The sequence below is a fragment of the Kogia breviceps genome, chromosome 2 (assembly GCF_026419965.1).
Source record: "Kogia breviceps isolate mKogBre1 chromosome 2, mKogBre1 haplotype 1, whole genome shotgun sequence".
Classification (NCBI taxonomy): Eukaryota; Metazoa; Chordata; class Mammalia; order Artiodactyla; family Physeteridae; genus Kogia; species Kogia breviceps.
The window spans coordinates 183,113,789-183,135,209 of record NC_081311.1 but is presented as its reverse complement, the minus strand read 5'-3'; the positions used below and the strand labels follow the sequence as shown (position 1 = coordinate 183,135,209).

The 21,421-nt window shown below is 52.0% G+C and overlaps 2 protein-coding genes across 4 annotated transcripts in view; one reads left to right on the top strand and one right to left on the bottom strand.

Moving 5' to 3' along the window:
• Positions 1 to 1,405: 1,405 nt before the first annotated feature.
• Positions 1,406 to 11,973, top strand: PRKAG3 (protein kinase AMP-activated non-catalytic subunit gamma 3). Of its 3 annotated transcripts, none has more exons than XM_067026888.1 (14): positions 1,406 to 1,632; positions 1,949 to 1,988; positions 2,430 to 2,615; positions 3,261 to 3,664; positions 4,655 to 4,736; positions 5,215 to 5,273; positions 5,375 to 5,420; positions 5,627 to 5,681; positions 5,881 to 6,007; positions 6,140 to 6,308; positions 7,752 to 7,789; positions 7,968 to 8,114; positions 8,470 to 8,703; positions 9,281 to 11,973. In XM_067026888.1, the coding sequence occupies exons 3-13, from the start codon at positions 2,462 to 2,464 to the stop codon at positions 8,584 to 8,586; spliced, it is 1,398 nt and encodes a 465-aa protein (XP_066882989.1). In that variant the 5' UTR covers positions 1,406 to 1,632; positions 1,949 to 1,988; positions 2,430 to 2,461; the 3' UTR covers positions 8,587 to 8,703; positions 9,281 to 11,973. The 3 variants fall into 3 exon arrangements, with proteins under 3 accessions (XP_066882989.1, XP_058908146.2, XP_066882988.1); XM_059052163.2 differs by having other exon boundaries at positions 1,408 to 1,632; positions 2,460 to 2,615; positions 6,143 to 6,308; XM_067026887.1 differs by having other exon boundaries at positions 1,483 to 1,632; positions 6,143 to 6,308.
• Positions 11,974 to 17,359: 5,386 nt separating this feature from the next.
• CYP27A1 (cytochrome P450 family 27 subfamily A member 1) overlaps positions 17,360 to 21,421 on the bottom strand; it is a 48,759-nt gene continuing 44,697 nt past the window's right edge. Inside the window, exons 3-9 of the mRNA XM_059052127.2 lie at positions 19,824 to 20,023; positions 19,502 to 19,699; positions 19,177 to 19,349; positions 18,407 to 18,573; positions 18,119 to 18,200; positions 17,826 to 18,038; positions 17,360 to 17,688 (exon numbers count right to left, since the gene is read on the bottom strand). Of these exons, the coding sequence (XP_058908110.1) occupies positions 17,569 to 17,688; positions 17,826 to 18,038; positions 18,119 to 18,200; positions 18,407 to 18,573; positions 19,177 to 19,349; positions 19,502 to 19,699; positions 19,824 to 20,023 (1,153 nt within the window). The 3' untranslated portion in view covers positions 17,360 to 17,568. The remainder of the gene's footprint in view (positions 17,689 to 17,825; positions 18,039 to 18,118; positions 18,201 to 18,406; positions 18,574 to 19,176; positions 19,350 to 19,501; positions 19,700 to 19,823; positions 20,024 to 21,421) is intronic.

The following is a 21,421-nucleotide window of genomic DNA, read 5'->3' as shown; positions in this document are numbered from 1 at the left end:
TTGCAGGAGAAGGCAGTGATGGGAGCTGGACCTGTTCTGTATCCGGCTTGGCTGCGAAGGTGGTCCAGAGCATAAGGGGGTGGGGCTTTTCGGGTCTGAGGCACTGCGTATCTCCAGGGATGGTCCATGTGATCTTTCCCCCATTTGAAGTGTCCCATTGGCTGTGCCTTTGATATTCCATCATCTGGGACCAGACAGTAACAGGCCACAGGGACCCTGCAGAAGGAGAGCTGCACCTGCCCCCAGTACTACCCAAGACACATGGAAGGCAAGCCCCTGCCCCGCTCTGCTCTCCTCCTCCGTCCCCATAAGCAGGACAGGGGCTTTGAGGGATGATGGGAAATACGTTCACTGAATCAGCGAGAAATCCAATAACCCATTACTGTCTGTCCACTCCACAGCGAGACTGAGATGGAAGAGGCTGGAAGGAGGAGAGGAAGGGAGGGGTAGAGAGGGGAGCTGGAGCAGCTGCGTCAGCATCCCTGACTTGGATATTGACTCAGGCCCCAGGAATGTCCAGGAAGCGGGGTGGGCAGCCACCAGAGCCAGCTGGGATCCTGTTGGCACCAGGAGATGCAGGGACAGCACACACAGCGGTATGGGGGCACTGGGGCTTCTGCACACCTGGATGTACCTCCACAGGTAGAAATAGGTGTCTCTGAAGGGATCCTTGCATTGAGGACACTGGACCTGATGATCTCTAGGGTCTCTTCCTATATTAAATCCCTCTGAACTTTAGTTCTGGGAGCTTCCCAAAAGGCAGAGCCTAGCTTCTGTGGGTACTTAATCGTTTGAAGAATAAATGGTTGGATAAAAAAGCAAAAAAAAAAAAAAAAAAAAGAAAGAAAGAAATAGGTGTCTCTCACACGGTAGACAAGCGCAAGCCCACCTCACTCCTTCGAGGAGATTCTCACAGCTCCCCACCTGCCCTAACCATCCAGTTCCAACTCCCCCACCAAAGAGAGGGACGGGCCCCTGGGACTCAAATGGAGACATCTGGACACACATTGGCCACTCTCCCGGGACCACCCACAAACCTCTTATCCCCAGCCTCCCAGCTGCAACTTGCCCTTTCTAACTCTAGCACCACCCACGACCTAAGTTGTAAAAGGAAGAGAGTTCAGCTCAACCCGCCTCTGTTTTCCCTCCTTTGGCGCCTGACAAAGATGAGAGAGGCCCTCAGAGAAGAAAGCCAGCACTCTGACAGTCCACCTCCTCCCACCCCAGTGCCCTCACAGCGGGGTCCTTCTCTCCTGTCCTCGGAAACCCAGGAGGCAGCCCAAGACCAGGCACCGAGATTCCACATGCCCGCCCCCGCCCCGCCCCGCCCCGCCGGCCCGCAGGTTGCCCGGCTGGAGCAGCTGAGCGGGGGACCCCTTCCTTCCCACTGCCCGACACCCAATCAGAGAGAACCCGATCCGGGAGGGCAGGGCCAAGGGCCGGTCCCAGAATAGTGCTGCCCAGATACAGTGTTGCGCACTCGCTGCTGGAGCCCGCCGGAGCCGGGGCACGCGCTGCGCAGGGTCCCAGGGTCCCGGGGTCCCGGGGTCCCGGGCGGGGGTGGGGTGGCGAGAGCTGGAGCCGCTGAGGCTGGAGGGCCGAGAGCGCACCACCGCGTGGACGTGTGTTCATGTGCGTGCATGTGGGTGTGTTTGGCCAGGATTTTCTCTGTATGTGAGCATGAGGGTGTCTGCATGTGTATATTCTTTGTGTGAGTCTATGTGGTTCTGTGTGTGTCTGGGAAGTGTTGAATATGTGACTTTCTGAGTGCATATAAGTGGGTAGGTTGTGTGTGTTTATGTGTGTTTGTGGGGCGGGTGTTTGTGTGTGTGTGTGGTTGTGGCGTGTGTGTGTGTGTGGTTGTGTGTGTGTGGTGGGAAGGGGAGCTCCCTTTGGTTCAGAGTATAGGGAATTTTCCCCACCCCTTCAGACATTCTTCTCCCCGCAGACCCCTGCCTGGAGCAGCCTCGCGGGACCTGAGCACCAAGGTAGGTGCGGCTGCCCCTCCTCCTGGACACAGCCTCTTCTCCCACTTCCTTTTCTCCCATGTCTCTAGGCCCCCAATCTCCCCCACTCTACTAGTCTGGCTTTTGTCTTCCTCTCCTTTTCCTTCTTTGTTCCTCTTTGTTTCTTCTTCCACCTTTTACCTCACCTCCTCCTTCCTCTTTCAGAAGAAGAAAGGGGGGATCTAGAGTCTGAAGATTTGGACCCTCCTGACTTTATCACTTACTAGCTGTGTGATATGTGGCGAACTGCTAACCTCTCTGATCTCAGGTCCCTTGTTAGTGAAATAGGATGATAATGCCTCCCTTATAAGATTGCTATGAGGTTTGAATGAGAAACATGTTGGTGGAAAAGCCCTTTGGAAGCTTGCAAATATTAAATATTATCGCTCATAACATTTTAATTGATTTTGTGTTACTCCCCAGTAACCAAACAGGCCCCATTCCCCCTTCCAGAGATGAGCTTCCTAGAGCAAGGAGATAGCACTTCATGGCCGTCACCAGCCATGAGCACCAGCTCAGAAAGAAGCCATGGGGCACAGGGGACCAAGACCTCGAGATGGACAAGGCAGGAGGATGTAGAGGAAGGGGAGCCGCCAGGCCTCGGGGAAGGTGAGGCCAAAGCCAGTTCTGGCGAGAAGGGACTGGGGGCGGTGGGAGGTCCCCGATCCTGGGGCCAGGCTCTGCCCTGGATCTCCCCATAACACAGGCACATGACATCGTGTGGCCTCAGTCTCCCCATATGGGAGAGGACAACTGCATTGCTGACCCAGGGGCCCAGCATGGCCAACTCAGGACAGAGCCACCATCCTGTGTGACTCTCTGAGACTCAGCTCTCTCACCTGCAAAATGGGGGCATCGTCATCCAGCCTTCCCAAGGCTGCTGTGAGGATGAACGGAGACAGCAGATGAGAAAGTGCTTTGGGAGATGGAGTTACTGTCCTCTCCCCCCGAACAGGTCTCCAGTCCAGGCCAGCTGCTGAGTCCACCGGGCTGGAGGCCACATTCCCCAAGGCCACACCCTGGACCCAAGCTGCTCCCTTGGCTGCGGTGGGCTCCCCCACAGCAGAGCGGGACATCCTCCCCGCTGACTGTGCAGCCTCAGCCTCCGGCTCCAGCACAGGCGATCTGGATCTGGGCATAGAGTTCTCAGCCACAGCAGCGTGGGGCGATGAGCTCGGCCTGGTGGAAGAGAGGCCGGCCCCATGCCCGTCCCCGCAGATGGAGTTACTGTCCTGTCCCCCCCCCCCCGAACAGGTCTCCAGTCCAGGCCAGCTGCTGAGTCCACCGGGCTGGAGGCCACATTCCCCAAGGCCACACCCTGGACCCAAGCTGCTCCCTTGGCTGCGGTGGGCTCCCCCAGAGAAGAGCAGGACATCCTCCCCGCCGACTGTGCAGCCTCAGCCTCCGGCTCCAGCACAGACGATCTGGATCTGGGCATAGAGTTCTCAGCCACAGCAGCCTGGGGCGATGACCTCGGCCTGGTGGAAGAGAGGCCGGCCCCATGCCCGTCCCCGCAGGCACCGTTACCCAGGCTGGGCTGGGACGATGAGCTGCGGAAGCCAGGGGCCCAGGTCTACATGCACTTCATGCAGGAGCACACCTGCTACGATGCCATGGCAACCAGCTCCAAGCTGGTCATCTTCGACACCATGCTGCAGGTGAGGCCACGGCTCTGCCCCACCTCCATCCTCACAGCCCCCAGGATGCCCTGCCAGCCCTGCCCCGCTACAAGTCCCTTCCAGAATTCCTTCTTAGCACCATGGAGACCGGCGGAGGAGGGCTTTTTCTCTCTGTGTACACCCCCTAATTGTCATCCCAGCTCTGCAACTCAGTATCTATAGGGTTTGGGGTAGGTCTTTGTGCTTCGCTTATCTCTAAAATGGGGATAGGAAGGCCTGCTTTACCCTACAGGTTTCAGAGGACTCCTGAGCCAACCCAGGATGAGAGGGAGCATTTTGCACACCCCGAATTGTATGGAAAACATTGCAGGGTGGTTTAGGACAAAGAGCGGGGAACTCTTGAAAAGAGAAAAATAGGAGGAGCTCTGGTTCCAACTCTTCCAGTAGGCTGGGCTACGAAACACCTGACCCCTTTCTTCTCGCCGCGTATAGGAGAGCAGTGTGTAGTGTAGAGAAGAAGCAGGGTATACGTATGATCCACAGTTCACTATTTGACTCTAGCAGTATATAGACAAATATATTTAATTTAGTAGTTTTGTATTTATTTTGATACGTATTAGAAAAATGCAACCAGCCTATATAGATAATATTGTTTAGGATGAAGCCAAAATGAGTCAATGTAAAATCTATTTAGAAAAAATATCTTGTACATATCATATAAATAATTACACCTCTAGTACTTAGATTAGCAACAACTATCCTGTGTGTATCTGTACACGTATGACTTTGGCGTAGAAACACTGAGTTAGTTTCCTACACCCTGGTGTGCCTGGCAAGGGGTCACCTCAGTGCCTCTGGCCACCAGCAGCCTTATTTCTGTAGCGATGTGCCGACAAGGGTCATGTCGAATAGCAGGCAGGCTCGTGTAGTGGAGGGCCCGGGAGAAGGCCCTGTGGAAGGACTCCGGTTGGGACAGGGGACTCAGGGGCAGTGAGCAACTCACCCTCGACTGTTCTCCCCGGCGCTCAGATCAAGAAGGCCTTCTTCGCCCTGGTGGCCAATGGCGTCCGGGCGGCACCTCTGTGGGACAGCAAGAAGCAGAGCTTTGTGGGTGAGAAGGGGCTGGGGAGGCAGAGGTGGCGGGGAAGGGAAAGGGGGGAACTTGTGGGGCGCTTCTGGGGCTGAGCTCTGACACACCACAGGCTCGAGCTGAGCAGGGGCCTGGCGTGGGGGAAATGTGCTCGCTGGGAGACCCCATCTGTGGGATAGCTGTGACCAGCTCACCCCTCCAGCTCTACTACCCCGTGGTCCCATGTCATAGGTGCTAAGGAGGAAAAGAGAACAGGAAGAGGAAGAAATGCGGAGAAAAGAAAAAGTGGGGAGGAAAGGAGAGAAATTACAGGGGAAACATAAAAGGGAGAACCCCATTTCTCAGGCACGGGAGGAACTGCCTTACTCTCCTCTTTCCGAAACCCCAGTTTTATCTCAGTCCGAGGACGCTGGCCGGGTGGGGCAGGGGGGCTGAGTCCTCAGCCTGCCTTCCACCACAAGGCCCAGGCTGACCCCCGTTCCCCCCTCCCACCCCGCAGGGATGCTGACCATCACAGACTTCATCTTGGTGCTGCACCACTATTACAGGTCCCCCCTGGTGAGGAGCGGGCTGGGGGTTCTGGCGGCACCCATCTGTGCTGGGCTGGAGGGAGTTCAGGGGGCCCAAGTCTGACTTCAGGAGTTCTGTTGATGTTCTAGGTCCAGATCTATGAGATTGAAGAACATAAGATTGAGACCTGGAGGGGTGAGTGGGCAAAGGGGCCTGCAAAGGGGCAGAGGGTATGAGGGTGAGGGTAGGGCTAAGGACCTCAGGCAGAGGATGGGTGGTAGGGATTTCCTGGGGGGAGCAGGGAAAAGGCAGTAGGGAGCCCAGGGGGCCCGAGGGGCTGGGGGCTGCCAGTTGAGGCAGGGTGGCCAGTTCCCTTGCCCTGACTCTAGTTTTTCCTGCAGAGATCTACCTTCAAGGCTGCTTCAAGCCTCTGGTCTCCATCTCTCCCAGTGACAGGTAAGCGTCCCCAGCCACCCACTTGGGCCTCCTTGCCCTGCACAGACCCCTTCCCCAGCTGCTCAGCTCTGAGCTCACGGGCTCACCGTCAGCAAACTGCGGACAAGGCAGCCTTGGCACCCTGTCCTCCTTTCCGGGGGCTGGGATGAAGGGCATCTCTCCCCAGGCTGCCCCAGGCTCACTGCTCGCACTTCTGCAGCCTGTTCGAAGCCGTCTATACCCTCATCAAGAACCGGATCCACCGCCTGCCGGTCGTGGACCCAGTCTCAGGCGCTGTGCTCCACATCCTCACACACAAGCGGCTGCTCAAGTTCCTGCACATCTTTGTGAGCCTGGGCACAGCCTGAGGGGGAGACCCGAGGGGCAGAGAAGTCTTCAGCCCTAGGGATTGGGGAGGGAGCAGCTGGGAGCCCTCTGGGGGCTACTCCATCCTTATCCCTACCTGGCCCCAACCCAAGCAGGGCACCCTGCTGCCCGGGCCCTCCTTCCTCTCCTGCACCATCCAAGATGTGGGCATTGGCACGTTCCGAGACTTGGCCGTGGTGCTAGAAACGGCACCCATCCTGACCGCACTGGACATCTTTGTGGACCGGCGCGTGTCTGCACTGCCTGTGGTCAATGAAGCTGGTACCTACACCCAAGATGGGGGCTCTGGCTGGGGTGGGGATGTGGGGAGCAGGGTCTATATGACACCAGCTCGCGGCCCAGGATGGAGTCAGGGCTAGAAGTCTCTGCCTGCTTTGAGCCTTGGATCAGTTACTTAGCCTCTCTGAGCCAGACCTCAATTTCTTGCTCTGAAAAAGGGTTAAAGGAACCATGGCTGTAAACTGCTTCAAAGTTAAAAATCACCATAATGAAGCTGAATATCAAGAAGTGTTTTAATCTATTTTTTGGTTATGAAAAATTTCAAATGTATGAAAATGGTAGAAAAAACTCTACAAACCCCACCTCTCCACCCAGATTAACTACCGTTAACACATTGCCATTACCAGTTCTTTTTTTTTTCACTGAAGTAATTTAAAGTAAATTATATTATAGAATCATGTCATTTCACCCCTTAACACTTCATCTGAATCTCTTAAAATAAGTATGTTTCCTATATCACCTAACAAAATTATGAATAATTTATTAGTTACCTAATATTCAATCCCAATTCCATTTCCCCATTTTCCCCAAGAATATCTTTTTTTTATAGTTGATTTGTTCAAGTCAAGATCCAATTAAGGTCTATGCTTTGAATTTGCTTCTTTTGTCCCTTAAGTCTCTTTTAATCTAGAACAGTTCCCTCCCCACTTAATTTTCATGACATTGACGATGTCTATTGTCCTGTGGAACGTCCCACTTCCAGAGATTTTTCTGTTTTCTGCAGTTGGCCTGTACATTGTTCCTCTCTTCCTGTGTTTCCTGTAAACTGGAAATTAGTTCTAAAGTCTCGATCAGATTCAGGCTATACATTTTTAAAAATTAATTTATTTTATTTTATTTATTTATTTTTGGCTGTGTTGGGTCTTCGTTGCTGCGCGCGGGCTTTCTCTAGTTGCAGTGAGCGGGGGCTACTCTTCGTTGCGGTGTGCGGGCTTCTCATTGTGGTGGCTTCTCTTGTTGTGGAGCGTGGGCTCTAGGCGCACGGGCTTCAGTAGTTGTGGCACATGGCTCAGTAGTTGTTGGGGGGCACTGGCTTAGTTGCTCCGCGGCATGTGGGATCTTCCTGGACCAGGGCTTGAACCCGTGTGCCCTGTATTGGCAGGCGGATTCTTAACCCCTGCACCACCCGGGAAGTCCCCAGGCTATACATTGAGGCTAGAATATTTCAGAGGTGATGCCACGTACTCACATTTTGTCACATCAGGAGGCATGATGTCAGGTGTCTCTCTCTGCCATGCTGTTTGATCTGTGGGTTCAGGGTGGTGGCAGCCTGATGCCTCATTATAAAGCCAGTAGCCTGGGGGTGGGGAGGATGTTGAGGAGTTCATTCCACAAGCCCGTGCCGGACCCCTACACAGCATCCTGGTTCTGACCTGAACCTCTCCCCTTTCTCTCACCTTCCTCCCGGCCCCCCAACCCCTGCAGGACAGGTCGTGGGCCTCTACTCCCGCTTTGATGTGATTGTAAGTGTCTGGGGGAATGGAGGGGAGCTGGGGGTGCCACGGGGAGGCTGAGGTGGGGGGATCGATGTGGGGGCGTATCTGTGGACCAGGGGTGCCTTTACAAGTGTATAGAGGGAGATATCTGTGAGGCTGGAGCCTGGCTGAGGGCTGATTAAGAGCGGTTCTCCCTCCTGCCCAGCACCTGGCAGCCCAACAAACATACAACCACCTGGATGTGAGTGTAGGAGAAGCACTGAGGCAGAGGACACGGTGTCTGGAGGAAGTCATTTGCTGCCAGCCCCACGAGACCTTGGGGGAAGTCATCAACCGGATTGTCCAGGAGCAGGTACCCACACCCCTTCGTACATGCTCCCAACACATGGGGCCCAGTCCTCCTCACGAGCAGCTTCAGCTAGCCCTATCCACTGGGCACCTGCCGTGTCCTCTCATCTCATGGCCAAGCTCTTGGTGTCCACACTGGCCGGCGACTGGTCCTGTCGTTGGGGCCCTCGGGCCAAGGGCCGCAGCCAGCTGACCTCCCTAGGGCAGGCAGAGCCACCGCTAACTGGTTTCTAGGAGACACTCTCTTGCCCCCCCTCCCAGTTATGTTAAATTGTTTGCCCCTAATTCTCAGTGCCAACCTGGTTGGCTGCCGTAGCCACATGGCGCTGCCCCCTCACTGAGCCTCTGTGGACCCACAGGTGCACCGGCTGGTGCTCGTGGATGAGACCCAGCACCTCCTGGGTGTGGTGTCCCTCTCCGACATCCTCCAGGCTCTGGTGCTGAGTCCTTCTGGCATCGACGCCCTCGGGGCATGAGAACATCAGAGTCTTCACCCTTAGGCCACCTTCCACACCCGGAAGCCAGCAAAGGGAGCCGAGGACTCGGCCTTCACCTCCCCCCACCCCCCATTTGCTGGTTCAGCTCCTGTTCAGGTAGGCTCTGCCCTGGGCCATTGAGCTCAGCTCCAGCCCCTCAGTCTCCCCGGGCACCCAGATCTCAGACTGGGGCCCCCCTGAGGATGGGAGTGGCCCACTTCAGAGCTGAGCAGCCTCGTGAAAACTACAAGTGACAGGACTCACTGCGGGGCCACTGCTGTGTCCCATTCTCAGCTGAGGTGATGGAGGCCCTCATAAGAGGGGTGGACAGGGGCTGGAGTAAAGGCAAGGCAGTGATGTGACTGACTTCAGGGGCTCCCAGGGGATTGACCTGCCCTTTCACGTCAATTCCCGCCTGCTTGGACTTCCAGTGGAAGGAAGCCAGTTACTAAACCTGGGCTGAATGGAATTTCCACACTCGGTAAGAACTAAGGCTGAAAGGAGAGAGCTTCTCTCTAAGTACTCATCGCAGTCAGTTTGACATGGTCTCAGGCTCTTTCCTGGTTTGCTAGGGGTTTGCAGAGGGTGGAGGTGCAGATTCCCCCTGCTTAGCAAGGATGGCAAGACTGAGGTTCCCCTGTTGGAAAGGCAACCTCCCCTCCCCACTTAATCTTCCTTTCTCTTTCCCTCACAGGCTTCTGCAGCCCTCCCCAATTGCCCTGTCCTGCCTGTGCTCCCAGAAGCCCTCAGGAATGCCTGGTCCACCGTGGAATGATGAAATTAAGAACAGCTGAGGCAAGCCTGGAGCTTTCTGAACCAGAGGCACTAGGATTATCCCAGGGCTGACCTATTTGCGCCACCCACACTGCTTTCCTCCTACCCGGCCCTGGTGGGGTGGGGAGCCCTCAGCCCATGGGTTCAGGAAGGGGTTCTGGATTCCTCGGCTTCTGGACTACCTGGCACCCGTGCCCCAGCTCCTGGAAACCGCCCTAGTGGTTCCTCTCAACTTTGCCACTGCCCTCCTGCTCCCCCCAGAACTGCATTTCAGGGCTGCCTATGGGTCCCCACAGAGCAGCAGTTTTGTAGAGCTGCCTGTTGGAGTGGGGTCCACCCTCCTTTCTCATCCTTAGCTCTCACCAGCAAGCAGTGTGTTTGGATCACTGGGGAGGAACCACGGAGCAAACGAAAAGAAAAAGAACAGCCCATGAACTTAGATTTTATAACTTTCACTCAGAAAATGCTATGGTCATTTGATCTGAACCTGCGGCAAGATCCCTGTCCTTTCTGAATTCAGCGACACCCGAAGGAAAATCTGTAATTGACAAACCCTGCAAGTGGCGTTTCTTTTGCTTGTGGAGTGTTATTCCACCGAAATTTCTCTTTCATCTTTTATTTACAGCAAAACTCTAAAGAAAATGTTAGTTACTTACATAGTGGGTACAACTCAGTCCACAAACTCTAATCTGTAAGAAACGTAACTTAATTTTTCGAACACTAAGTGTAATTTCTATTATGAACTCCATTTTACCAGGTTGTAGAAATTAGTCTCAGCCAACTTGGGGTTCCCCCCCCCCACCTATTCTTGGGGTTAGGTTCAGTGATGGGGGGAGGCTTTCAGTGGTGTAAGACTTTGTTCCTCAGCCATCATCACCCACCCGTGCCAGCACCTGCTGAAACGTCACCACTCCCACGTGCTTGTCACTTGGTTGGTCACCGGTGGGCATGGTCCCTGCTAGGTGCTCCCTCACTCCCTACCACGAAGCCCCTGTGGGCCTGCCTGCTCCTGGGGCGTAGGGACATTCTAGCTCCTGGCCCTGCACCCCTCTGGACTTTAGGAAGCTCTGTGGGGCTATCCCAAGCCCATCGGCTGAGACAGAGAGCAAGTAGTCTGGTCTACCCTGTGTTTTGCTGTTTTCCAGCCTCTACACAGGAAACACGGGGCCCAGGGCTCTTCTACACTTATCATCTCCAAACCTTTCTAGGGTATTTGTCATACTCCCCTCTCACTTCAGACACAGCTCCCTTGTCAGGGCTCTTTTCTCAGGGCCCCCCCCCCCAAGATGTCTACAGTCTCTTTGCTTCCCCGATACCCAGCAGCCTGTGGAATCTTTACGCAGTAGGGAAGGAGGGGGCCTTTTTCTCTAACCCATCATATAGTCTTCCAAATCCATTGTACGTGTCTTGAGTTCTTGCTACCTACCCCGTTGAGTCAGGCTTTTGAAATTCCAAAGCCAAGACTGGGCTTCTGCTGTGTCATCCCCTCCCCTGTGATAATGGACCCTGCAGATCTGCTGTCCAAGAGGGAGAGGGTAGGTTAATATTTCTAAAATATGACCTACCCCGTTTACCTCACAGACCAACAGAGTGGGGCCATCTGTGCTTGATGAGTCAGGCAGTAAGTGAAGGCATTTTCTCATAGACACTCAACTTCTGTCTCCAGTTGTGCTGTAACCAATAGGTCAGTGCTGGCTCTGCTCTGGCCCTACCTGGGAAGGTCCTGGATTCAAGTGGGAGGATGGGATGGGGGTGCCCTCAGGGCTGTCTCAGTGATAGTGTCCTTGAGGAGCCTGGGGTGGGCCGTCTCCACTGGCTCTAAGCAAAGTGTAGCAGGGTGTCTTCGAGGTGCTGTCCCAGGTGGCTCTTTGTGTGAACAGTAGTTCAGCTGCCACAGCACAGGCTGTGGGTGGAAAGGGCAGCCTGAGGAAAGCACTCTTTCCCCTTCTGCTCCCCTTGAAAACAGGTAAGTTTCCACCCTCCTGGACACCGCTCCCCATCCAGAGGACCCAGCAGTTTGCCCCCTCAGGCCCTTCCGTGAGGGACTGTACTACCCTCCTGCCTCAGACGCCCTGCACTGACCACAGCCCAGCCCTCAGCTCCTGTCCAGCCCTCCCGCCATGGCTGCTGGAAGAGAGGCCAAGACTTGCCATGGGAACTACAACCACTCCCACCCAAGCGCAGAATGAAAGAGTGAAACCCCGCCCTGCTGTCCTGTCTGCTCACGCGCGCGTGAACCTGCTCTGATCAAGTTCTCCCGGCATCATTTGTCCAACTCCTCCCCTGGCCTCCGAGGCCCCTCCGAGGTTCTGTGGCCTTCGGGCTAGATTCCCATGGCCTCCTTAGCATCACCCGTCTCTCCTCTCCCTACCGTCTCAGTAGTTCTCAACCCTGGATGTGCAACAGGATCACCTGGGAAGCTTTATAAAATGCAAATTCCAGGGCCTCCCTTCCTAGAAATACCAGTTTCCTGACTTGGGCACGGGACCTGGGCAACTGTATTTATTTTCTGTAGAAACTAGAGATTTACGATTACTAACACTTGATGAGCATGACAGCGTGCTGAGAAATAAGAATGCCTCCTCATGATTAGTAAAATCATTTGTCACATTATTGGGTCTATCTATAATTTGTTATGACTAAGATCTACAAGAAGCGCTGGCTGAGAGTAAAGGCACAACATAAAAGATATATGATTTGTTAGTATTCTCACTACTCTTCTTTCAAACATCCTTAAATGCGGAAGAATTCAGTACAATGTCATGTACAGTCCATTCCATGAAGACAATTGAGCAAGTTTTTATTGGACATGCATATTATAAGTGGAGTCATACAACCATCAGAATGGGACAAAATATTTGCAAATGAAGCAACTGACAAAGGATTAATCTCCAAAATATACAAGCAGCTCATGCAGCTTAAAATCAAAAAAACAAATAACCCAATCCCAAAATGGGCAGAAGACCTAAATAGACATTTCTCCAAAGAAGATATACAGATTGCCAACAAACACGTTAAAGAATGCTCAATATCACTAATCATTAGAGAAATGCAAATCAAAACCACAATGAGGTATCACCTCACACCAGTCAGAATGGCCATCATCAAAAAATCTACAAACAATAAATGCTGGAGCCAGTGTGGACAAAAGGGAACCCTCTTACACTATTGGTGGGAATGTAAACTGATACAGCCACTATGGAGAACAGTATGGAGGTTCCTTAAAAAACTACAAATAGAACTACCATATGATCCGGCAATCTCACTACTGGGCATATATCCTGAGAAAACCATAATTCAAAAAGAGACATGTACCACAATGTTCATTGCAGCACTATTTACAGTAGCCAGGATATGAAAGCAACCTGTGTCCATCGACAGATGAATGGATAAAGAAGATGTGGCACGTATATACAATGGAATATTAGCCGTAAAAGGAAATGAAATTGAGTTATTTGTAGTGAGGTGGATGGACGTAGAGTCTGTCATACAGAGTGAAGTAAGTCAGAAAGAGAAAAACAAATACCATATGCTAACACATATATATGGAATCTAAAAAAAAAAAAGGTTCTGATAAACCTAGGGGCAGGACAGGAATAAAGACTCAGATGTAGAGAATGGACTTGAGGACACGGGGAGGGGGAAGGGTAAGATAGGATGAAGTGAGAGAGTTGCATTGACATATATACACTACCAAATGTAAAATAGATAGCTGGTGGGAAGCAGCCGCATAGCACAGGGAGATCAGCTCGGTGCTTTGTGACGACCTAGAGGAGTGGGATAGGGAGTGTGGGATGGACACGCAAGAGGGAGGGGATATGAGGTTATATGTATACGTATAGGGGACTCACTTTGTTATACAGCAGAAAATAACACACCATTGTAAAGCAATTATACTCCAATAAAGGTGTTAAAAAAAAAAAAAGAAAAACCAAATGATAAAAAACATAAATAAAACTAGTGATTAAGCTTGGGAAAAAAAAGTGGAGTCATAAATAATGACCTGAAGATAAACTGATAATACCAAGCCAAAATACATTCAGGGCTAAAACTTCTATAGAACATGAGCATGTGGATAGCCAGAAAACACTGGATACTCTATTTTTATTCCCAGGAGCGCTGCATAGTGTTTAAGAAGGCAAGCTGTTTTCTCAAAGTCGTACCCAGAAACATGGATCCTAATTTGGCCAACAAATTCAAATTAGCTGGAATTAGGAGTAACAAGATGTGCACATTCTTTTCAGTCAAAGATATAGCTGCTGTGCTGAATTAATGTCTGCTCTTCAGCGATTACCCTGAATCCTATTCTTCTTTCCTTATACAGTCAGGTGGGTTATTAGGGAGCCTCACTGTGACATCCCTGCACTGTGACTTACGGGGGCAGTCCAGAGTTCCTGAGCCCCCAGACCCTGGAAATGCACCCCATCACTGGCCACTGATGGCCTTTGGGCCAACCTTCAAACCAGGGCTGATGCTTTCACTCTCCAGAGAGAAGGTTGCAAGGGAAAGAGCCCACGTATTACATCACATCCATCCTGCAGCTATCTCTGTGTGTGTTTTATAAACCTTGGGCTTTTTAAAAAAAATTAAAGCATAGTTGATTTACAATATTGTATCCTATAGCTATTATATGTATTTGAATGAATCATTGCCAAAGAAAGTAATTTTTTCCATTTACATTAAATGTCTTGTCCAGGCAATGTGATGGAAAATAAACTGACAGAGGCCATTTTCAACTCCCAAGATAAGCAGAAGAACTTCACATACACTTATGGCATATTCGTTTTTCTGTAGGTATATTTCAATAAATATCTTTAAAATTTTTTTAAAGAACCTCAGGTATAAAGAGAAAACCTCTTTGACCATGCTGTATTTTGTTCTTCTCTGGTTTTTATTTTATTTATTTATTTATTTATTTATTTTGCGTTACGCGGGCCTCTCACCGCTGTGGCCTCTCTCGTTGCGGAGCACAGGCTCCGGACGCGCAGGCCCAGCGGCCATGGCTCACGGGCCCAGCCGCTCCGCGACATGTGGGATCCTCCCGGACCGGGGCACGAACCCGTGTCCCCTGCATCGGCAGGCCAACTCTCAACCACTGCGCCACCAGGGAAGCCCTGGTTTTTATTTTTAAATTAATTTATTTTATTTTATTTTTGGCCGTGTTGACTCTTCGTTGCGGTGCGCAGGCTTCTCATTGCGGTGGCTTCTGCTGCGGAGCACAGGCTCAAGGTGCGCGGGCTTCAGTAGTTGTGGCTCGCGGGCTCTAGAGCACGGGCTCAGTAGCTGTGGTGCACGGGCTTAGTTGCTCCGCAGCATGTGGGATCCCCCCGAGCCACAGGCTCGAACCTGTGTCCCCTGCATTGGCAGGCAGATTCTTATCCAGTGTGCCACCAGGGAAGTCTCTTTTCTCTGTTTTGAGTAGGAGTCTTTGACTCTTTTCTTCCCAGAGCTGTGTCTGTGGGCTTTCCAGTAGCAACCTCTGGGCAAGGTTTCATAGCTGCGTTGATAGCTCTTCGGCTCTTATATCTTTTAGAACACAACTTGTCGCTTGTCACTTTTGGTGGGGAGCCTCTGAGGTTGTGGCTACACCTCATCAAAATGTAAGGGGATATAGCCTGCTCTTTGATTAATCCTCACAAGGACATCATTACTTCACCAGTCCTCTGAGCTCTCGTTTCGGTTCTGCATTGCTGATTTCTGATTAGAGACTGGATTTTAGGCCCTGCAGATGCACAGCAGGGCACTGCTGCCTCACAATTTCCTGTGGCGCCTCTGGAGGTATGGCTTCCATTGGCAGCTATTTCTACAATAATTCTTACCAAACTGATCTTCATAGATTTTTTTAAAATTGAGGTATAACTCACATACCATAAAATTCACTCTTTCAGTGTGTATAATTCAGTGGTATTTAGTATATTCACCAAGTTGTGCAACTGTCACCACTAATTCCAGAACACACTTGTCATTCCAAAGAAACTCCATATCCATTGAAAATCACTCCCCATTCTCCCGGCAACCACTAACTTACTTTTCCTGTCTCTATGGATTTGCCTATTCCGGACATTTCATGTCAGTGGAATCATGCAAGATGTGGTCTTTTGTATCTGGTTTCCTTCATTAACATAATGTTTTCAAGGTTCATCCATGATGTAGCATGACTCAGTACTTCATTTGTTTTTAATGGCTGAATAATATTCTAGCCTATGGATATACCAGATCTTCACAGATTTTTATGTGAGATTAGCCTATAAATCCATAAACTGAGCTGCAGACCATGGCCACTGACACTCCCGGACAGCTCTCCAAAACCTCAATCCCACGCCACATCACACAGACTTCCCGCCACCCAGCGTGCCAGCACTGAGGCGTTCACATGGCTTGGGCAGCTGACCCTTGGTGGTCTGAGGGAAAGGCAGCAGTCTGCCCTGGTTGACTTTGTGACAGAGATCCTAGCACCCTTGGTGCCCAGCCCCCATCCTCTACATTTATAAAGAGCTCTTACAGTGAACTCCCGCACAGGTGGGTTCGAGAGCCGTGGCCTTATAATCAGGCATCCTGCCCAATTCTCTCCAGGTTTCTCGTCTCAACAGGGAAAGCTCTGTATCTCCCCCCTCTCCTTCCCTTCCCTTCCTCCTATTCCAGTCTCATTCAACAAACATGTATGCATTACCTTTATTACCTCTGTGCTGGACACAGAGTTAGACACTGCGACTATGCCCTCCTTGGGGAGACAGTCGGGCCTACGACACGGTGGACGGGCTGAGCGCGCGGTTCTAGGGGGTGGACAGGGGAGAGCGCAAGAGGAAGTGTTCGTGCTCACCCCGGGAGGTCAGGGAAGGCTTTGCAGAGGCGGTGACATTTGAGCTGAGCCTTGAGGAAGAGCAAGCTCTGTGAGATGACAGGCCAGTTGGTGAAGAGGGTGTTCCAAGGACAGCAGACATTGAGTACAAAGCATTGAGGCCGGAAAGAGCATAACGTGCTCAGGGAAGTCCAAGGAATCTGGGCTCAGCTGTGGAAGGGTGGAGGGGGGATAGGGGAGTGTGGAGGGCAGGGTGCCAGAACACGAGTCTTCTAAGCCACTTAGGATCTTGCCTCAGGACTGAGGGGAGCCATGGAAGGATTTTAATCAAGGCGATGACGTGATTTTTTTTTAATAGGCTCAAACTCAAATCCCCACAGACAGAAATTCTACCTTAGTTTTCTATGACTCAGCAGAAACTTCCCACTGGGGCTGGGCCTCCTTGAGGCTGGGATTTGTTGACTTTTCAGGCTTGTGTTGTGGTACACTGGATCTCGATGCCAACCCACTTTCCTTCTTGTTGGCCTCCCGTACTGAAGAGGCTGGAAAGTTAAAAACTACAACCCCCAGACTCTCTTGAAGCTAGAGTTCCAGGTGGGACTTAGGCTCCACCTCTCAGTTGTACGTGAGAGATTTGGAAGATGGTCGTGAGACAGAGACCACCCTCTGCTGCTCCTGTTCTTTCTGTTGTCAGGGGTAGTTGGGAGGAGGGGGCACCTTTTCTTTTTTTCTTTAGTCAGCATAGACCTGGGAGACATGGAGTAGCTCTGGGGCCAATAGTTGTAGTGAGAGCTGCCCAGTTCTCATCCTCCTGAGTGGGGCCAACACGGGGCTTTCCAGACTGACCAGCCCCCCAGTGGTGTCCCCTAGAGTCATTCCTGTAGGCCTGGCCTACAGCTCTTCCGACCATTTTTATAGCATGTCACTGCCTTTATCTAAGCACTTTCTATTCAAAAGAGGGTGTCCTCTCGGTGCCTGGGGAGTGGCTCTGCAGCTTCTACTTGGGCAGGGCCTCAGCCAATGCCAGATGAAGCTAAGGCTTCTCTGTGAGGTCTGGGAAAGCATACGGCGTTCTCAGCTTCCACGAAGGAAGGCGGTTCTGCCTCCCACCAGGTTTGCTAAGTGGGGAGAGGGTGTTCCCCAAACACAGAAAGAGGTTCAGATGCTGGGTTGTCAAAAAGAATCACAAAGGCCTCCAAGTATGAATAAAAGCCCCTTTATTCTATATTTTCCCCAAGGTTAGCAATGTGCCATGGAGGTGGCTTTTTATCTGAGAGGGAGATGCTCAAAATGATGAAAGTGGCAAAAGCTCAGGGTTCTACAGGAACTACACTGAGTTTCTCCAACCTCTGGCACCTGGCAGCCCTTTCCTCTCCTTCTTCACGTGCCAGGGAGGGTGGGAAGGGGGCTCAGCTCTGTCTCTGCAGGAAACGCAGGCCCACCTTCTTATTGGGAACGAGCACGATTCGAGCCAGACTTGTCACCTCCCCTGTCTCAGGGGCCAGGGCCACCTCGTACTGCTGGATCAGCTGGGAAGTAAAAGGCACACGGGCGATTAGAGTCTGTGACCTCCATCCACCGCCCTCCTCTGCATGCTCCCACCCCGTGCCTCCCGCCTCCTTCAGCACCCCTGGCCCGCACAGCCCTCCTGTCTCTCCCCACTCACCCTTGTCAGCAGCAGCTGCATCTCCAGCTCTGCAATCCTGCGGCCCAGGCAAGCCCGAACCCCGTAACCAAAGGGCACAGAGCCAAATGGGTGTTGGGCCCTGAGGGCATCAGGCTGGCTCTTCCTCAGCCAACGTTGGGGCTGGAAGCTGTCCGGCTCAGGGAAGATGAGAGGGTCCCGGGACACCACATAGTGGCATAACACAAACAGGGTCTGCAGACAAAGAATGGGTAGCACATCAGCAGAGGGCTGCAGGGTCCCCCTGGGAACCCTGGCTCTCTAGCCCTACTCACATTCTTGGGGAAGAGGAAGCCACCAACTTCAATTTCCTTGTCCATGATGACCCGGGAGTTCACGGGGACCACAGGATAGAGGCTGCAGGTAAAAGAAAGTGCGGATCTGCCTCTGGATCCAAGGAGGGGCAGAGTGCCCACCCCCCTCGGCCACACCCCTCTGTTCCCCCAGGCCCCTCTCTCCATCTCATCCCTGGCCCTGGCCGCAGCCCACCAGCCCCCACTCCCAGTCCTGTCTCTGAGTCCTCATCCACACACAGACCCTTGCTCCCAGGGACAGCATCCTACCGCAGTGTCTCCTTAAGCACAGCTTTGAGCAGGGGCATGTGGGCCAAGTCCTTGTGCTGGGGCACCTGCCCGGCGGGCACTGTGCCCACCACTTCCTCATGCAGGGCCGCCTGGATCTCTGGGTTCTTTGAAAGATGGTACAGGGCCCACGTCAGCGTGTTGGACGTCTGGGAGGTAGAGTAAGAGATGAAGTGAGGAAAGATTTCTAAGAAAGAGGCCAGTTAAGGTGGTGGGAGGGTGTGGGAGTGCATGTGCGCAAAATGTGGGAGAAAAATTAATTTGCCACGAGTGTGGCAGGATTAGACTCAGGGGTTCATGGGGCTCTCCGTCCACGCTCCACGGGACTTCACAGCGGGCTAAGGACCAATATGATGGAGAACTGCACTGTAACAGCAGAGAAGACTGTGACAGAGAAATCCAATGTGACGAAAGGACAGGAAGGAGGTCCCACTAAGAAGGTGCTGTGGGCAAGCTCTTCAACTCTGTGCTTAGCTGACAGCGCGAAGGAGTGGGTTAGGTGTGACATGAAACTTCCCAGCTGTCTGAGAGAGGCTCCAGGGGGTGAAGGAATCCCTCTTACACAAGGACCACTCCCTGCCCACCTCCACCGGGCTGAATGACCCCCCTGTTTTCCTTCCAGCTCTACACCCACAGTACGGAAAGAGAAGTGGGTACCTGATGAAGGTCTGGCTCAGGTGGGGTAGAGTGGGGAATTGGCTCAGGATGGGAGCTGGGAGGCCCTGGTCTCCTCGCCTGCCCCTCTCACGCACCGTGTCTACTCCAGCCAGGAGCAGCTCGGGCAGGCTGCCCTCGGCGTCACGAGGACTGAGCTGTCCGCTGGTCAGCAGGAAGTGCAGGTAACCAGATATCTGGGCCTCCTCTGGGCCCCCTGTCTGAAGTAGGGTCTCTATCTCCTCTAATTTCTGATCAATCAGCTTCTTCCCTGTGGGGACAATGGAGAACAGGGGAGGATGAGGTCAAAAGTCATGTTCTCCCAAGGACCAAGAGAGAAGATCCCGGGAGAGGATCCTGAGGGGGCTGTTACCACACAGGCCCTGGGACCCACGCCCCAACTTCTTTCCCTGGACTCCTCACCAAAAGAGAAGATGGTGTTCCAGCCATCCAGATATCGCCTCCAGAAGGGCAGCAAGGAACGAGTCCACTTGGGGAGGAAGGTGGCGTACACTGAGTTATGGAACATGAGCCTGACAGATTTGACGAAGGTCTTGGTGTCCTGGGGGATGGAGCGCTCCAGGCAGCCAATACGTTTCTCAAACAGGATGTAGCAAACAGCTGGCGGTGCACAGGGACCGTCACAGGAGGCAGGGTCACGGCACACAGAGTCCAGGGGGCTTCGAGGAGGAGAGCACAACCTACCCGACTCACGCCCACCCAGCCCCTCTCCCCACAAGTGTACCTTCCAAGGCAAAGAAGTAGAAATGGTGAGCGATGTCGGGCACATGGTCCCCCGAGGCGCTCTCTGCCCGCAGCTGTTTCAGTTGAGTCATGAAGTCCTCGATCACCTCATTCAGAGCATCTGTGTAGAGCGCAGCCTCATTTGGCTTCAGCAACCGCTGGTTCAGAGCCTGGCGGAGCCGGTACCACTGCTGTCCTTCCCTGTAGAGAATGGAGGAGAGACACCAATGTAAGTATCTGGTGGGGATTGGATTAGATGGTATCTTCCTGCCCTGAGACCCCTATGGACTCGAGGAAAATCTCAGACTTCTAGACCTAGAATTAAAGAATCACAAACTTTCAAATAACAGAATCTTCGAATCACAAAACTTCAGAATCTCACTAACAGCATAAAGGAAGTAGTTAAGGTGGGCATCTGGAATCAGTCTGTCTAGGGTGAAATCACAGGTCAGATGATGACTGGCTGAGTGACCTTAGGCAGGTGACTTAACTCCTCTGTGCCTCAGTTTCCCCTTCTGTAAAATGGGAATAATAAGAGTGCCTATCTTAGCAGGATAGTTAACGTGCTTAGATCAGCGCCTGGCAAATGGGGAATGCTTAATGAATGCTTACTGTGATTATCTTAGGATGACACAACTCCAGAATCCTCTGTATGTGAAATAACCTATGGAGCTATGGTGGTTCCAGTCCCTTGGTGTGGAGGATGAGGAATAAAAGAGGAGCAAATTAGAGTTCTTGGGGTGCTCAGATTCTGGACCTTTGTGCTCTGCTTTGCTCCATAGGCCAAGGGGACAGAGAGAGCTACCAGGCTGATCTCCAGGCTCTCTTGCCATAGCCATCCAGTAGGTGGTTGGGTCCTCATCCTGGTTAGGCAGGGATGTTCATGTGGGTGGAAACATGCTTCCCATACAGGAGCTTAATATTCAGGGGCTGCTGCTACCCTCAGCTGTCCCCAAAACCTGTTACCTTTCCTAAGCAAGCTGGGTATGGGTCAATTTTTTAAAAGCCAGTTGCAGGGCTTCCCTGGTGGCACAGTGGTTGAGAGTCCACCTGCCGATGCAGGGGACACGGGTTCGTGCCCGGGTCCGGGAAGATACCACATGCCACAGAGTGGCTGGGCCTGTGAGCTATGGCCACTGAGCCTGCGCGTCCGGAGCCTGTGCTCCGCAACGGGAGAGGCTACAACAGTGAGAGGCTCGCGTACTGCAAAAAGAAAAAAAAAAAAAAAGCCAGTTGCAGAGTAATAAGTATAATATGGTACAATTTTGAGAGGAAATCCTACATATCCACATGCATATTTGCATGTTTCAACACAAAGTAGGGAAGAAGAATACACACCAAACTACTGATCAGAATTACTTAGGAGGATGGGATGGAATTTTTCCAATAAGTATTACTTTTGAATTTTAAAAACCAATAAGGTATTTTAAAAAGAAAACCATTTTAAAAGTCTGAAAGCAAAAATCAGGTTTTTTATTTTGAAGTATAAGTCAACTACACTTCAATAAATTTTTAAAATATATTTTTATTTAAATGAACCTCAAAAAACAAGCTAAATAAACCTCAAACCCCAGGAGTTTTCTTTATTATGTTGGCGAA

What these genes read in the sequence shown, in the direction of transcription:
- PRKAG3 (XM_067026888.1), top strand. Translation starts at nt 2,462, where the DNA reads ATGAGCTTCCTAGAGCAAGGAGATAGCACTTCATGGCCGTCACCAGCC. An exon ending in TAAGATTGAGACCTGGAGGG is followed by an intron (nt 5,421 to 5,626) that starts GTGAGTGGGCAA and finishes TTTTTCCTGCAG; the next exon opens with AGATCTACCTTCAAGGCTGC. An exon ending in ACTCCCGCTTTGATGTGATT is followed by an intron (nt 7,790 to 7,967) that starts GTAAGTGTCTGG and finishes CCTCCTGCCCAG; the next exon opens with CACCTGGCAGCCCAACAAAC.